The sequence below is a fragment of the Eumetopias jubatus genome, unplaced genomic scaffold (assembly GCF_037043125.1).
Source record: "Eumetopias jubatus isolate StellerSeaLion01/CBP00866 unplaced genomic scaffold, mEumJub1_p1.0 scaffold_8, whole genome shotgun sequence".
Taxonomy (NCBI): domain Eukaryota; kingdom Metazoa; phylum Chordata; class Mammalia; order Carnivora; family Otariidae; genus Eumetopias; species Eumetopias jubatus.
In genome coordinates this window covers 65,086,053-65,102,012 of record NW_028274814.1, presented here as the reverse complement: position 1 = coordinate 65,102,012, position 15,960 = coordinate 65,086,053, and the positions used below count along the sequence as shown (strand labels likewise).

General features: G+C 40.1%; 1 protein-coding gene across 2 annotated transcripts in view; it reads left to right on the top strand.

The window, feature by feature from the left end:
• TMTC1 (transmembrane O-mannosyltransferase targeting cadherins 1) overlaps positions 1-15,960 on the top strand; it is a 271,874-nt gene that overhangs the window by 243,299 nt on the left and 12,615 nt on the right. For both annotated transcript variants that reach the window (XM_028113292.2, XM_028113293.1), the window contains one exon: positions 14,617-14,719. In XM_028113292.2, coding sequence (XP_027969093.1) covers positions 14,617-14,719 — 103 coding nt within the window. The remainder of the gene's footprint in view (positions 1-14,616; positions 14,720-15,960) is intronic.

Genomic DNA, 15,960 nt, shown 5'->3' with positions numbered 1-15,960 from the left:
ATTTAGAACTTTCTGTGGATATTTAAGTGTCAGAAATTATATGCTTAGTTTTCATGCTCTAATATTCTCCATATAGTGTAGTTGGGCTTTAGACAAAAGCCCATGCCTGTGGTGGGTGATTTCAGGGCATGTTTTAGCACAGTGGTTAAGCTGACAGAAGGATGGTCGTGTTCTATGGTATACACTGGCCATCCTCAACTACCTCTGGCTTGTGTTGAAACAGGCACAATAGGAGATTTCTGAAGCAAAGATTGACTCTGCCATTGTTCCTTTTTCTCACCTCCTCCTGTTTCGTTCATTTTCATAAGACCTTTCACCTGCCTCTGCCTGGCTGGGTGTCGTGCCATTACTCAGACATGCCAAGCATGTTTCTCTCCTGGGGCTTTTGCACTAACTGTTCCCTTTGCCTGCAGCACTTCTCTCCCAGACGTCTTAGAGTGTCCTTCCTCCTATCATGCTGGTTTCTGCACAAACATGACCCCATCAGAGGGCTTGTCTGTGATTACCCTCTCTAACTACCAACCTCACACCGCCCATCGTGTTCTCTCGCACCTTGTCCTGCCTTATTTTTCCCAATAGCATTTATCATCATCTAACATACTTTTTTTTTTTTTAAGATTTTATTTATTTGAGAGAGAGAGCATGAGCTGGGGGCAGGGGTGGTGCGTAGAGGGAGAAGCAGACTCCCCGCTGAGCAGGGAGCCCAATGTGGGACTCGATCCCGGGACTCCGGGATCATGACCTGAGCCAAAGGCAGACGTTTAAATGACTGAGCCACCCAGGCGCCCCTGACATATGTTTGTCTATGATCCTTCTCCCACCACTAGAATATTTAACTCACGAGCATGACCATCCCTTCTATTCATGGCTATATTCCCAAGTCTGTCATGTTGTATGCAATCAATAAATTTTGAGTGAATAAATGAATCCATATGAACTGAAGAATATATAGTCCCTCCAATCCAGTACATAGTCTAAATTTTCCTCTTCTATTATGGGAGGACCAAGCGTGTGGGCCACACTGTTTTGTAAATGGTCATACCTAAATGTGATGTGTTTGTCCTACACTGAGTGGCAGTATGAGGACCACCATGTGAAATTACTCTTCATAACTATAGACTCAGGGGTGGGTGGGGTTAAGGACAGCACCTACTGCATCATTCAGTGGCTTCTTTATGAGGACTCAGGAGAAATTTCTCTCATCTCAGTATTAGGAAATGCTCCACTTCTTCTGAATTGCAAGCTTTTTGCCTTATTTTTAATCTAACGCAGGAAAAATCTTGTAAATCCTAAAAAGGGTCAACTCTATTTTCATCCCTCTGGCCCCCACCTCTGACTAACAGCCATCTGGACTGTATAGTCTGCTTTTCTGTGGGTGCTGCTTTTATTCCTGGGCTTATCATTTTCCTTAGTTTATTTCCAATTTTTAAAGCTACCTCAATTTCTTTGTGGAATTATGAGGTATAAGTAAGCAAATACAGTTGACCCTTGAACAATGTGGGGGGTAGGGGTGCTGACCATCTGTGCAATCAGAAATCCACATACGGACTCCCCCAAAATGTAACTAACAGCCTACTGTTGACTGGATGCCTTACCGATAACATAAACAGTTGATTAGCATATATTTTGTGTATTACATGTATTATATACTGTAGTCTCACAATCAAGGAAGCTAGAGAAAGAAGATGTTATTAAGAAAATAGTAAGAGAAGATATATTTACAGTGCTGCGCTGTGCTTATTGAAAAAAAGCCTGTGTATAAGTGGACCTGCGCAGTTCAAACCCACGTTGTTCAAGGGTCAGCTGTAAATCAAGCATTGCATTCATTGTTCCCAGATCCTATCTTTTTTCCCAGTTCACCAGGACAGATAATAAACATTTAATGCTCTTCTTGATGAAAATTGCCCTTACACTAAGCGACAGTATCACTTACCTGATAGGAGGGATAACATAGTATGTTGTTTTGCAGAGCTTTTTACAGATACGAGTAGAATGTGTATCTGTTCACACAGTTCCATCTTCCTCAAATGCCATCTTTTCTTTCTCCCCTTACAAATCCTCCCCAGTTTGCAAGATCCAATTCAACTCCCATTTCCTCCCCCGACAATCCTCCGTCTCCCCTTCTCATAGGAGTCATGTTTCCTCAGAGCTCCTCTAATTTTTATGGGAACACACATCAACATGCAAAATAGTCACATATTTTTATTTCTTGAATTAAGATCTGAAACTACAACTTAAACAATGTTTCGGGTTTGTTTTCTTCACAAGACTGTAAGTTTCTTTAAGAAAAGCAGTGTCTTCTTTCTATGCCCATTTCTTTTCTAGGGCTTAGGACAGTTCACTGTATGATGCAGTCATTCATACAGCATGCCTGGATTTGATTTGCTTTGGGATTCAGGTACTCTGTAGTGTGATATTAAGAGCATTTGACAGGGAGCTAGGAGACCTGGTTCTAGACCTTCCTCCATAGTTAACCAGCTGCCCAGACTTGGGTAAGGAGTACTTTACCTCTCTGGGCCTCAGTTTCCAAATTTGAAAATTGATAAATATTCTAAATTATCTTTACTGCCTCTATGGCACTAACATTTTAAGAGTGTCTGAAATTATCTTCTTTCATGTCAACTAAGTGCTATTGAATTGGTTTTTACCATTTTTTTAATGCAAGTGTAATTAACATACACTGTTATATTAGCTTGGTAGAGCCATTGAACAATTCTGTACATTACTCAGTGCTCATCAGTATACATGCCCTTAGTGCTTACGAATATTTCATTGAATGCTGTAAGGTTCCACTGTAATTAGTGCTATTGTTTCTGTACAAATAAAGCATTAACATGTTAATATTGTGAAAAGTGAATAGCCTTCATCAATGTCTGCTCTTCAGTTGTGTTTTCTTTCTAAATTAATGAGCTCCAAGTTGACAAAAAGTTACTGCTCTAAAGATGAATAAGATGTTCTGTGATCTTGAAATGTATTTCAGTCCATTCTGCAGTATCTTGCTATTAACACATTTTATAGAAAGTGGAAGTTTAAAAAGGACAACATATATATGTTTTCCTCTGTCATGTTTAAAATATGTTAGATACCTTATTTAAAATCAGTTGTATGATAAATTTAATTTTCGTGAACTACAGTGGTAAATTGGAGTAAAGTCATTGCATGTCATGTGGTTGAAGTTATGAACAATTTTTAAGAAGAACAAAGAATGACTACGATCATGATCTTTCCTCCCATATAAGGGTCACTTTTTTTTTTTTTTGCCAGACTTTCCTGCTCTAGGTTCGAATGTAAAATGCTATGAGATCTAAGAATGTGATTGAAAGGTTTTCTCCTTTGCTCCTTAGGCAATTGATTTTTAACATCAAAGAGACAGAATAGCTTTTGGGCATAACTCAAGGTTGCCTTTCCTCTCTGACTTTCAACAGCTTGTCTTCATGTTTTGAATTCTTCAATAATAAAATAGTGCTTCAGAGGCACAAGCAAGGCACAAAGAAACTGGTAGAGAGATATCCACCCAGCTTAACATCCTTTGGTAGTATGTGGATTCGTTTTTTGGTGGCACAAGCTTATTTAATAGCTTTCCAGAATTTCAGACTCCCAGAGTATATCAAAGCAATGACTGTAAACCTTCTTCACTCTGTAACACACTTGTGAAACCAGCCCTTCACATAGCAGGTCATCTTCCAGTGTCACGTGGCCCATGCGTACTGTGGGTGTGGGCCAATCTAATGATAGAAAATTGTGTCCTACACTGAGCTAAAGTCGGTCATCCTATAATTGGCTTCCTTTGAGCTTGGTCTAACAGAGAGCTTGTTGAGCACAGCTGTGTTATCACTTCCCTAATCACCCCTTTTCTAAGCTAACCCCTTTTCTTTCACCTCGTTTCTCTTTTACCCTGATTTCCAGATTCTTTGCCTCTGATCATGTTGCTTTGCATGGCCTCTGGGTGGTCCACTCTGACAGTATGGCTCCCCATACTGAACTGTAGTTCAGCAAGTTCAGGATGGAATAGAAATACTTCCCTGGCTTGACATCCTGGGTGTCTACTAAATGTCGCCCTAAAATGAATGAGACTGGTTGTTTGGCATCCACATGATGCACTGGCTCACATTGGAGATGCAGTCAACTGAAATCCCTATAAAATGTGAACCTTTGTTAATGCAGGCCTCACCCATTTTGCAGGCATGTTTTTATAACCTGGATGAAAGGATTCATCTTTATCTGTATTTAATTTCAAATTCTTGATGATCAGCCTGAAATTTCAGGTGTTCTAGGACTTTTTAGTCCTTTTTTCTGCCATTCTTTATATTAACTACCCTTTCCAGATATTTCACTTGGCAAATTGAATAAGAATTGCTTCTAGTTACTTATTTATGTTTTTGATTAAAAAAAAATCTTGCAGAGACCTGCATTGTGTCTGTAGGATCTTCTCTCCAGGCTGACCTCTCTTTTACCTGAGACTCTTTAGGTACAGTTATTTAATTTTTGATTCATTTACAAATCATACTATCATCTAGCTCACCTCATCTTATCTATGAGGATGTTGTGAGGCACTTTGTCAGAAACCTGCTGAAATCCTTCCCCTGATTGGAGGATGTGATTCTATTAGAAAAAAACAACAATGGTGTGCCTGGGTGGCTCAGTCGTTAAGCATCTGCCTTTGGCTCAGGTCACGATCCTGGGGTCTTGGGATGGAGTCCCACATCAGGCTCCCTGCTCAGTGGGAAGTCTGCTTCTCCCTCTGCCTGTGCCCCCCCCCCGCCCCCCGCTTGTGCTATCTCTCTGACAAATAAATAAAATCTAAGAAAAAAAAAAAAAAACCACCACCAACAGCAACAGGGTTCAATTTGCTATGCCTTGTTCTTCCTGAAAGCATACTGCTGTCTGTTGACACCATTTCCCATCCTCACTGCCAGTAAAACTACGAGTGTAGTAATCCCTTTTAGGATTTGCCTGGGACTAACATTTTGTTCATCTCTCTGTTGGAACCCAGAGGCAAAAAGTAATTCTGTTGGGGCACAGTAGAGAATTTGAGGAGGGGAAAATTTGAAAAATGAGTTAATAAGTTGAAAAGGCATTACACGAGAGCCTTTTAAGGCCCGCCGTGGAGCCCCAATTTGAAATTGATAGATAATAAGAAGCAAAGGCAAGTGTCGAAGGAAAGAATTTCAAAACCTGAGAGGGAGAAAATCACATGGAGTATTTTGAGGTGACTTTTAAATGCATTCTGGTGGGAGTAGTGGAGAGCCCCCTTTCTGGAACAAAGTGTGGGAATGGACAGACGTTATTGTGGAAAAAGAATCCCTTTGTATTTAGGAACTGTTTGTATGTGAAGGCTGAAGGGAAAAGAAAATAGAAAATTAAAAATTCCAGGGCTGAGCACCTAACATTGAGAAGACACATGGCCACAGAATGCCATGGGGAAGCCAAGGAGGAGGGAGATTTTAGGAAGGGAGGAAATGAGTTCGGCATCCACGTTCCTTTTCAATTACACAAGTAATATGAAAATGTAAATGAAAAATATGGAAAAGTCAGGGAAGATAAAATATACCTTTCATTAATAATATAATATCTGGAAACAACAAATACTATTTTTTAATATCCTGCAAGTCTTTCAATATACTTATTTTGTTTTCATACTTATATTCACATGTAATTTGTATCCTATTCTTTTCACTTGCTATTAAATTATACATATTATACCTGTTTTCATAGATAGCCATCATAAATATCATTTTAATAGCTACTTACTAGTTATCAAAATTATACACTGTAATTTATATAATAATACCCCAACTTTTGGTCATTTGGGTTCATGTGTGCATGCGCGTTTGTGTGTGAGGGGAGCAGCGAACTTTTCCTTTCTTACGGCTTTTTTAAAACAATATTTTGAATCATTTCTTTTTTTTTTTTTTTTAGAATTTATTTATTTATTTGACAGAGAGAGACACAGCCAGAGAGGGAACAGAAGCAGGGGGAGTGGGAGAGGGAGAAGCAGGCTTCCCGCTGAGCAGGGAGCCCAATGCAGGACTCGATCCCAGGACCCTGGGATCATGACCTGACGCTTAACGACTGAGCCACCCAGGTGCCCTGTTTTGAATCATTTCTTTCTTTCTTTTTTTTTTTTTTAAGATTTTGTTTATTTATTTGGCAGAGAGGTACAGAGAGAGAACAAGTAGGCAGAGAGGCAGGCAGAGGGAGAGGGAGAAGCAGGCTTCCAGCCGAGCAGGGAGCCCGATGCGGGGCTCGATCCCAGGACCCTGGGATTATGACCTGAGCCGAAGGCAGCCGCTTAACCAACTGAGCCACCCAGGCGCCCCTATTTTGAATCATTTCTAATGATAGATTCCTAGAAGTAGAATTCCTGTATCAAAAGAGTATCAGCATATTCCACTGAGATACCTTACTAAATTGCTCTTGAGATATGTTACTAAGTTGCTTTCCCAAAGAGTGGTACCTGTATCCTGCGCTCCCAGCAGTGCACAGCCTTTAAGTATTAAATGTTAGTAGAACATTTAAGTGGAAATAGCACGTGGACAGACGGCAGTGAGGGAGATTAGGGCTGGGAAGATGGATTTAGGACTTCAAATAAATGAAACCACATTATGAGTAAGTAATTTCTCTGAGGGGAAAATGGAGAATAGTGTGTGGAGAGAAAAAACTTGAAGAATTTTTTAACCTTCTCATTTTACAGAGAAAAATATGGGGTATACTGAATTAGGTGCTGTGCAAGGTCATACCGATAACTAGTGTCAGGACCAGGACTAGAGCCTGGTTTCTTGACTCCTCGGCACTGCTGTTTCACCGTATGACCCTGATGTCCCGTGGTTGGGCTGCGGCAATGGGCCACAGTCAATGAGGTTGGGTGTGGAAGGAGTGGGAAGGAAGAAGAGAAGTGATAGAGGAAACCCAGGAGGGTGACTTGTCATAGAAGTGAGATAAATAAAAGAATCCACAAAAAAATTGATGCCCCTGTCTGTCTACTGCAGCAAAGAAGTCAAGAAAACTGAGAACAGAAAATAAACTCTTAGATTTGAAGTCAAGGTGGTCTCGAGCTTACCGTTCTCTCCTGGTTCTCCATACCACTCAGAACTGGCTGTACTCCAGCTTCACAGATAGGACTGTAAACATTTATAAGCCCACCATTATTTTTAAACAGCCTATTCTCATGAGAGATTATATAGCTTGCATTACACTAGCAGTAAAGGGAAAAAGAATTAAGACTGCTTATGACTCTGATCCATTGTAAATTATTGCTAGCCCCAGGTTGATAGCCTATTGAAAAATTCAATTAGTTAATTTCATAACACTTAAAATACTTTTCTTTAATGTATTTTGAGATAACACCTCACCTGATAGAAGAATGAAAAGAAAATTGGAAAAATAAAAGTTAGGAGAATGGACCAAGAGTGAATGGTCCAGAGTCAGCTTCTCTCCTTTTGCCATCTTTTGGGTCAGTTTAGCCATGTGTACTGTTGCACTGTGGCCAGACCAACTTGAACTAGACCCTACCTTAAGAATTTATTGATTTAATTATTCAGCACATATTTATTGAACATCTAGGTACCACTAAACATTAGAGATTGTTGAACTAATAAAGTACAGGCCTTATCCTCATGGAACTTCGAGTCTGGAAGGGAAGGCTACCCCTAAGCAAAGAATTGCAGCCTCCTCCCCAGTATCTAACACAATTGTGACAAATGTGCAAAGAGAAAGTACCAATGAGAATATTATAGGGACATAGCCTAATGTGGGAAGGGGTACATGGGAAGCAGGGGCAGTAGCCGAAGAGCAACATTTGGTCAGCCACTTGAAGAACTTTTAGACATCAACAAGGTAAAAATGAATAGGAAAAGCTTTCCATGTAGAGGGAATAGACTGAGTGAGGCCTCTGGGGGGCGGGGGGGGAGAAGAGCGGGATCTCTTCCTCTAATAGAAAATCCGTATGCCTGGAAGTGCAGAGAATGAGGCCAAAGGTGTGAGAAGAGTTTAGAGATGGGAGAGGGAGGAACTGCAGTTCTCTGCAAATGTGGCTTTCCCCCCCTTTTTTTGGTGGTCTCCTGACAGTGTTACACACCTGTGGTTGCTCACTCTCATCATACTTTTAGCTTTTCTTTAATAACAGTTCTTGGCATTTCCTCCTTAAAGTGATTATCCTTTGCATGAATTATCACAGGGTAGTGTTGATCACAATCTGCTGGGTGATAAAAAAAAAAAAATTCAAGATTAAGAAATACCTACCATTTCCTTGGTGAGGAGAAATGCCAAGTTAATTGGTTCATTTTAGTTGCATGAGAAAGAGAATTAGACATCAAATGTTGGCAGCTCGTTTCTCCTGAATGTCCCTGCTGAGGACTGATGGGTGGAAGAACTCTTTTGTAGAAAATAAAAGCAAAGGAGAGGGTGAGAAAGCAGGCATCTGTGCTTTGTGTTTTGAGCTGCCATGTCTTAAAGAGTTTCTTAGAGAAATCATTGACATGAGTTTAAACGTCCATTGCTCCTAAACTTCCCAGGTCCGTTGTAGTAAATAAAGACATTGGGCTAATGGGGAAATACCTTATGGCTTTGTGTGCTTATATCATTGGCCAGAATAAAAATACTTCTAGAAAACAATTCAGGTACATGACCATGATGTCAGGGCACTAGGAGAACTTTCCATCCCAACCTCTGTAGGTCCTTCACCACTTTGGAATACCACATCTTATACCTTCTATGCAGTAAGTACCTGTTACAGGCCATTCATTAAGTCAGCTGTCCACAAAGTGTTGACTGGGGACCCCTGAGGTCCAGGAAGGTCAATGCAGTTTTCATAATACTACTAACAAGTAATTTGCCTTTTTTTTTACTCTCATTCTCTCATGAGTGTACAGTAGTTTTTTAGAGGCTACATGATGTATTTACAGTTATGAAAAGACCATTAAAATATTCTCCCACTTTCCAGTTAAATGTCTGTGTTTCTTCACATACTTCAACTAAAAACATAAAAATAGATTAGCACAGGGACACCTAGGTGGCTCAGTCAGTTGGGCGTCCAACTCTTGGTTTTAACTCAGGTCCTGGTCTCATGGGTCCTGAGACTGAGCCCTGAGTCAGGCTCCGAGCTCAGCAGGGAGTCCACTTGGGGATTTTCTCCCTCTGCCCCTCTCCCCACTCACTTGGCTTGTGTTCTCCCTCCCTCTGGAATAAATAAATAAATCTTTTAAAAAATAGCACGAAAGTAGATATGAGAATCCATCTGTCTTCTATTATTAATCCAAGCATTAAAGAGCTTTGTAAAAATATGAAATAATGCCAGTATTCTCACTAGTTTTTTTTTTTTTTTTGCTATGGAAAAATATTTTATTTTTTATATAAATGTATTATGTTTGAATTTATAATATTTTAAGTAAACTATAAATATTTTTAAAATTTCTCAGCTTTATGTCTATTGTGGTGAATATTGATAGATATAGCCCACATAAACAAAGCTCTTTGGGGGTCCTCGGTGATTTTTAGAGTACAAAAGGATCTGAAAACCACGAAGTTTGAGGACTGCTGCATTAAGCTTGTGTCCATTTGTCCTCCTGGTTGCCGCAACTTGAACTACAAGAAGTTTTCCAAACATATCAGTTGGCTCAAGAGCAAATTACAGTCGAGTTGCTTTTTCCAAAGATCTGCTCTTCACATTTCCTTCCCTGAGGTAAAAAGCATGTCATGTTGGGTAATTACAGCATGTAGAAAGTAGAGATGTTGACTATGTTTTATCTCTCCCCCATGGCCCATTTTATTTCCACCCTCCAGAAAATGCTTGAGCCCTGGAGAGGAAGGAGCCCATGGTTGCAGGCTGCCCATTTTAACCATCGCCCTCAAAAGCGATTTCATGCTGAGACCGTGGCTGTTGGGGTCTCTGGTGTATGGAAGACAGTACTCTTTGTCATAGCCATTTTCTGGTCACCACCATTTTTAATTAAAGTTGTCCTATAAATAGGTTATATTCATTTCCTCTGGATCTCACAAGTCAGTAGGGACTAGGAATGATTAGCTTAGGTCAGGACATCTAGCCAGATGAGATAAATAAAAAAGTGAGTACTTGAAATAGAGCTTCAGGGATTCAGGACTACTGCTTGTTAAGATAAATGCATTTCCCTTCCAGAGAAGGTGGAATTTATTTTAAACAAACACCTAGAAGGTATTTTTCTCCTGTGGTGGTGGATCCGTTTCATTTTTTAATAAGTAGAGAGAGCTAATCATTCCTTGAAATTTACAGTCCAGCGAAAGGAAAAGACAGATATAGAAGACATTTTTCATAGAGCCCGAGTCTTGAGAGTGCCCTTGGGTTACCAAGGACACACGGATACCATCACTTGTTCTTGACACGCATGGTCTTTGAAATCCCATTACTTCTTTGGACTTTGAAAATTGCATTTCTAGGGGAAACCCAGCTCATAAGCCCCCAGTAAGAGAAGTTTTAGATGAAAAAGGTGATCTCTTCGGCTCTTTGAGAGCAACAAGAAGGTGGGAGGGAAAGTAAAATTAAATCAAGTGAAGGAGGAATTGCCCTTGAAAACCCATGTTGACGGTTTTATTTGACTTCAGCAAGTTAGAAAGTGAAGACATCGGTTTCATTCTTTTCAGGAAAAACACCTTTCAGTTCTCCCACAGTTTAGTTACAAAGTGATGTTTCTAAGATCTAAAGTTGCCACGGATTTTTTTCAAGCACATCTTTGTGTTCTGCAGCTGCTGGAGTTAATGGCAGCCAGCATTCTTGGGCATTTGGATCATGACAGGTGTAGAGACTTCATCTCACCCCAGGTCTGGGCATCACTCCTGGCTGCCCCAAGTACCTTGTGCTTCTCCCCTCATGATGCTGTCACAGTACATTGTGATGTCGTCTTCCTGTCTGGATCCCACTCGACTGTGTCATGGCAGGATTGTGTCTGTCTTGTTCACTCTTCCGTCTCCCCCGTAGACTTGGCAAGTGTGTGGTGCTCATGAAATATTTGTGGAGGGGACAGATGGATATCCAAAAGTATAATTGTTTCTTTTGATGCCAGAGACACCATTATTTCCAGAAATCCTGCTTTTATTCAGGGCTTATTCAGTTCCCTGTCTGTCCACTAAAAACCTAAATTCTGTTCTCTGTCCCCATGTAGCTATGAGATGTGGGGCAAGTCTCTTAGCAACTTTGTGCCCAAGTTTCTTCGTTAGTTAAAAATGGTGGCAAATTAGTGTCTATTTATATTTAAGTTATTTATATATTTTTATTTACTTATAAATATAAATTAATATTCTTTCCAGCTCTAATATTCTTTTATTTCCTCTGCTGAAAATCTCATCCATTGTATTTTTTTTTTTAAGATTTTATTTATTTATTTGACAGAGAGAGACAGTGAGAGCAGGAACACAAGCAGGGGGAGCAGGAGAGGGAGAAGCAGGCCTCCCGCCGAGCAGGGAGCCCGATGTGGGGCTCGATCCCAGGACCCTGGGACCATGACCCGAGCCGAAGGCAGACACCTAACGACTGAGCCACCCAGGCGCCCATCCATTGTATTTTTAATAATTGGGTGGGTTTTTTAAGTTTTGATCTTACCATGACTATGTTAGTACGTTTTAAAAGTACCATGTGGCTTAGAAAATTTGATCCTTTTAAGACAAAGGTGGCATTGGAGTCAAACAGTAACACGAGTTGAATGGTAACACAGGAAACTTGAGATTTTTAGGAGCTGATCACCCAGGTTTGGATTAGCCAGGGTACTCTTTTTCTGGTTGCCTCTAGGATATTAGGTGTTTATTGACCTCTGTTTCAGAAGATGGTTAAGAAAAGTTAAAAGGAAAAACACCTGGGTTAGTTAATTATTTCTCATTTAAAGCTAAGTGAAGGTGTGCCTGGGTGCTCAGTGGTTAAGCGTGTGCCTTCGGCTCGTGTCATGATCTCAGGGTCCTGGGATTGGGCCCCGCATCAGGCTCCCTGCTCGGCAGGAAGCCTGCTTCTCCCTCTCCCACTCCCCCTGCTTGTGTTCCCTCTCTCTCTGTCAAATAAATAAATAAAATCTTTAAAAAAATAAATAATGCTAAGTAAAGAGCTTTTGTAAGAAAGGAACTTGAGACTCTTGGCCACTTGGACAGGGCCACGACACCTGATATGGTCACAGGAACAACTCTAGGACATCTGAGCTCAAGAGCAGCTGTACTTAACTTTTTTTTTTTTTGTACTTAACTTTTTTAAAACACTGCTTTTGGGCGCCTAGGTGGCTCAGTCGGTTAAGCAACTGCCTTCGGCTCAGGTCATGATCCCGGAGTCCCAGGATTGAGTCCCACATCGGGCTCCCTGCTCAGCGGGGAGTTTGCTTCTCCCTCTGACTCTACCCCCTCTTGTGCTCTCTCTCTCTCTCTCAAATAAATAAATAAAATCTTAAAAAAAAAATAAAACAGTGCTCTCATTGGATTACATATATTTGTTAGTTCACTCGTCTTTGAGCTCCTGAAATAGAGATATTTTGTTTTCTTCATCTCCATGTTTTTGGTATCTATCTCCCAGTGATAGAGGTAGTAATGCTAGCACTAACTAGTGATCATATGAGACTATGGCTAACGTGACAAAGTGCTATGTGCAAAGCCTTGTTCTACGTGCTTCACGTATTTTGATCATTTAATACAACAACCCTATGAGATAGGTACTACTGTTATCCTATTTTACAATGGGCATGTAGAGAAGTAAGGTCACATAGATAGTAAATGGTAGGACTGGGATTCCAATCCATATAGTCACACACTGGCAGCCCAGTGCTTAATCACTATGCTATACTTTTTATAAGCATCGCAATAAACATGTCCTGAGTGAATGAATAAATGAGTAAGTAGGCAATGGTATTTGGTAGCTATTAATATGAGTGGAGTCTTACAAATTTGTGTTCTGCCTATTTCTAAACACAGACAAATTTGTTGGTCCTTCAGTGGATGATATTTTCATAAAGTTTTTCTTCTCTTTAATAGATTGAAAGACGATTTTGAGATTTTCATTCATCTTTAATTTTTCTAAGTTAGACAATTTGTTGTTTGGCGATCAAAAATACATATACTTTTTTTAAAAATACATATGCTTTTTAGAAACATGAATCTCCATTTTTGCTGGACTATGGATTTGTAATTCAAATAAGTGAAATTTGCCAAATTCAAACCATACCTTGTTTCCTAAATGGTACTTAAATGTGTGGATTCAAAGGGATGGCTGTAGGCATGCCTGGGAGGCTCAGTCGGTTAAGTGTCCAACTCTTGGTTTCAGCTCAGGGCATGATCTCAGGGTTGTAGGATCGAGCCCTGCATCAGGCTCTGCACTCAGTGCGGAGTCTGCTTGAAAATTTTCTCCCTCTGCCCCTCCCCCACTCACGCTTGCATGCGTGTGCACTTTCTCACTCTCTCTCAAATAAATAAACAAATCTTCATAGAGAGGGCAGTGGTCATTCCACTTTGCCTTTCTGGTGTCTTTACCTTTCTAGGTCAAATCAAATGAAGCTTCCTTGGCTTATTGCACAACACTCAGTGCATTTTTATTCATAAGCCAAAGGTATCACATCTGACAAAATCGATGCTGTACATTCCCTTTGTGTGTGTCTGGTTGAATGCTTAGTAGTAGTAAATGCAATAAAATTATGGAAAATGCCCGCGCTCAGAGCATATTAAAGGAAAAGTTGCTATGTGCTTTATGCCCAATCATTTCCTTTTACCTGACCTTCCCAGCAGTACCAGGAAACTATGAAATTGTTTACTTGTGAGTAATTGTTAGAACCTGGGTAGCTTTGATTCATTGAGTAGGTTTTACCTTCTATATTGTGAAAGAAAGTGTAACCTTATGAGAAATGTACCTAAAAGCTAGTTCAGAATTACTAGTATGCTAAAGCCAATGTTTAGAAGAAGAGCAGGACAATTAGGAAATGACCTTTTGAAGATGTGGCAGTTGATCTGGGTCTTGCCACAATAGTAGGAGTTGGAGGTCTGCCTTTGGAGAGACATATATTCCTGTTGGAGGGTATGGCTCTGAGATGGAAAACACAGGTCCAATAAAAGAAGGAGCAAACAGTTGGGTGGTATTTGTATCTGGAAGTATTATTTGTCAAGGCCAATCCCTCCTGTAATTGGCATCGGTCTCCTTCTCCTTTCCTAAAAAACCTCCCCAAATAAACCATGCAGTGTGTGTAAAGAGAGTGTTAGCTATGCCAAGTGCAGCTGTAACACAGATGTCCCAGGCCTCCCTGGCTCCCAGTCCGATTGTCACCTCTGAAGATACTCCTCTATGGATGTGTCTTATCACTCATTTTCACACAGAGAGTTACTGGGGTGGAGGGCATCCCATTCAAACAACCATTTGAGGCTTTTTCCAATTGTAGGGCAAATTCTTCCAGATGTCCCTTCTAAGTAAACATCTGCTTATTTGCCCTAGAGGAACTAAGTATGAGTGGATATGAACTGTAGGAATTTGTGCCATTAGCACTGACTTTAATTCAAAGTATGTAGTGTTTGATCTTGGTGCCTATTGCATGGTAGATGCTCAGGAAATTGGTTTTTACTTTTCCTATTCTATTGTTCAGTTTATTGTTGTTTTTAACTTTCTCATTTATTTTCCTTTGTTCTCTTTTAAAGGAGAGATTTAAGGAGGCTGAGGAGATATACCAGGCTGGAATAAAGAACTGTCCAGACAGCTCAGACTTACACAACAACTATGGGGTTTTCTTAGTTGATACTGGTGAGTGAAATTGAAGAGAACCTGTTCTGTTGAGATAATTCTATCCACCAAGTAAAATGGCAGCCACCCAAATGATGTCTCAGAAAGTAACATTCACCGGGCTTGGCAGGAAACACACCATTGACCATCCTGTTGTATGGTGGGGCTGTCATTTCTCTAAGTCTTCAAGCTCAGCTCAGTAAAATCCATCCAGTTCGTATAGCGCTCAGGAAAACTCTCCAGATATCAGGATACTTGCTGGTTTAACAAGTAGTAGGCCTTTGAGTATCATTTAGACAAGTCCATAAATCTATGATGATGAAACGGTCCTCGGCCATGATGCCGGGCTTGCCTCTGAATCTAGTTACCAGCAGATGGAAAATATTTCTTTATGTCTGATTAAAAAAAAGCCTCCAGAATTGTGCCATCATTCTTTACTTGATGTACATTACAGACACTATATTATTAAAATTGATAGAGTACTCTTATATGACAGGTGCTAAATAAAATATACTTATTCCATCTTATTTAATATAAAAACTTTACTGGGCAGGGATTCTTTTTTCTTTATGATTTGTGTCCCATCTACTGTTGGCATTCTATGAATACTTATAAAGAATCAAAAGGTAGTTGAATTTAATGCAAAAGCACCATTCTGTTCTTGTTGACTTTTAGACTATATGCCTTGTGATAAAATTCTGTTTTAATTATTTTGTCAATATGAATGCTCAAAGGGGTTTTTATTTTCTAGCATATCTGAAACTTTTACATTCCGAAACTCCTAAGAAATGCCCCTTATTTTTGCATGTAAAATTGTTTTGTAGTGCCACCTACTGGTTTATTAGCAACACACTAATACATGAGGTGCCATAAAAGATCTAAAAACTGGAAGAGACCCCCTGTTGGTCTAGTCTTCCCTCTTCCTTCTACTTCAACAACAAACGATGCTACTCCCCTAAAAATCTCACTGGCCACCCTGTATATCTTCCCACCACTCCCTTTGTATTCATGTATTAAAATACATGAATAGGAAATTCTCCCTATTACCAGTGACCTGTACATAGATCTATACAGACATAAAATCTATTTTGGTGCAGACATGCATTCAAAGAAGGTGCACTTGAGGAGGTGTCTGCAGGTCATAAACATTCCATTTCATCTAGAACTTCAGACCGTTCTACAGTTCAGTCACTTAGATGTAATTTCACCAGGAAGCTTCTTTGGGGATCTCATCAGAGGCTTGATTCTAGTTCTGGTCTTCG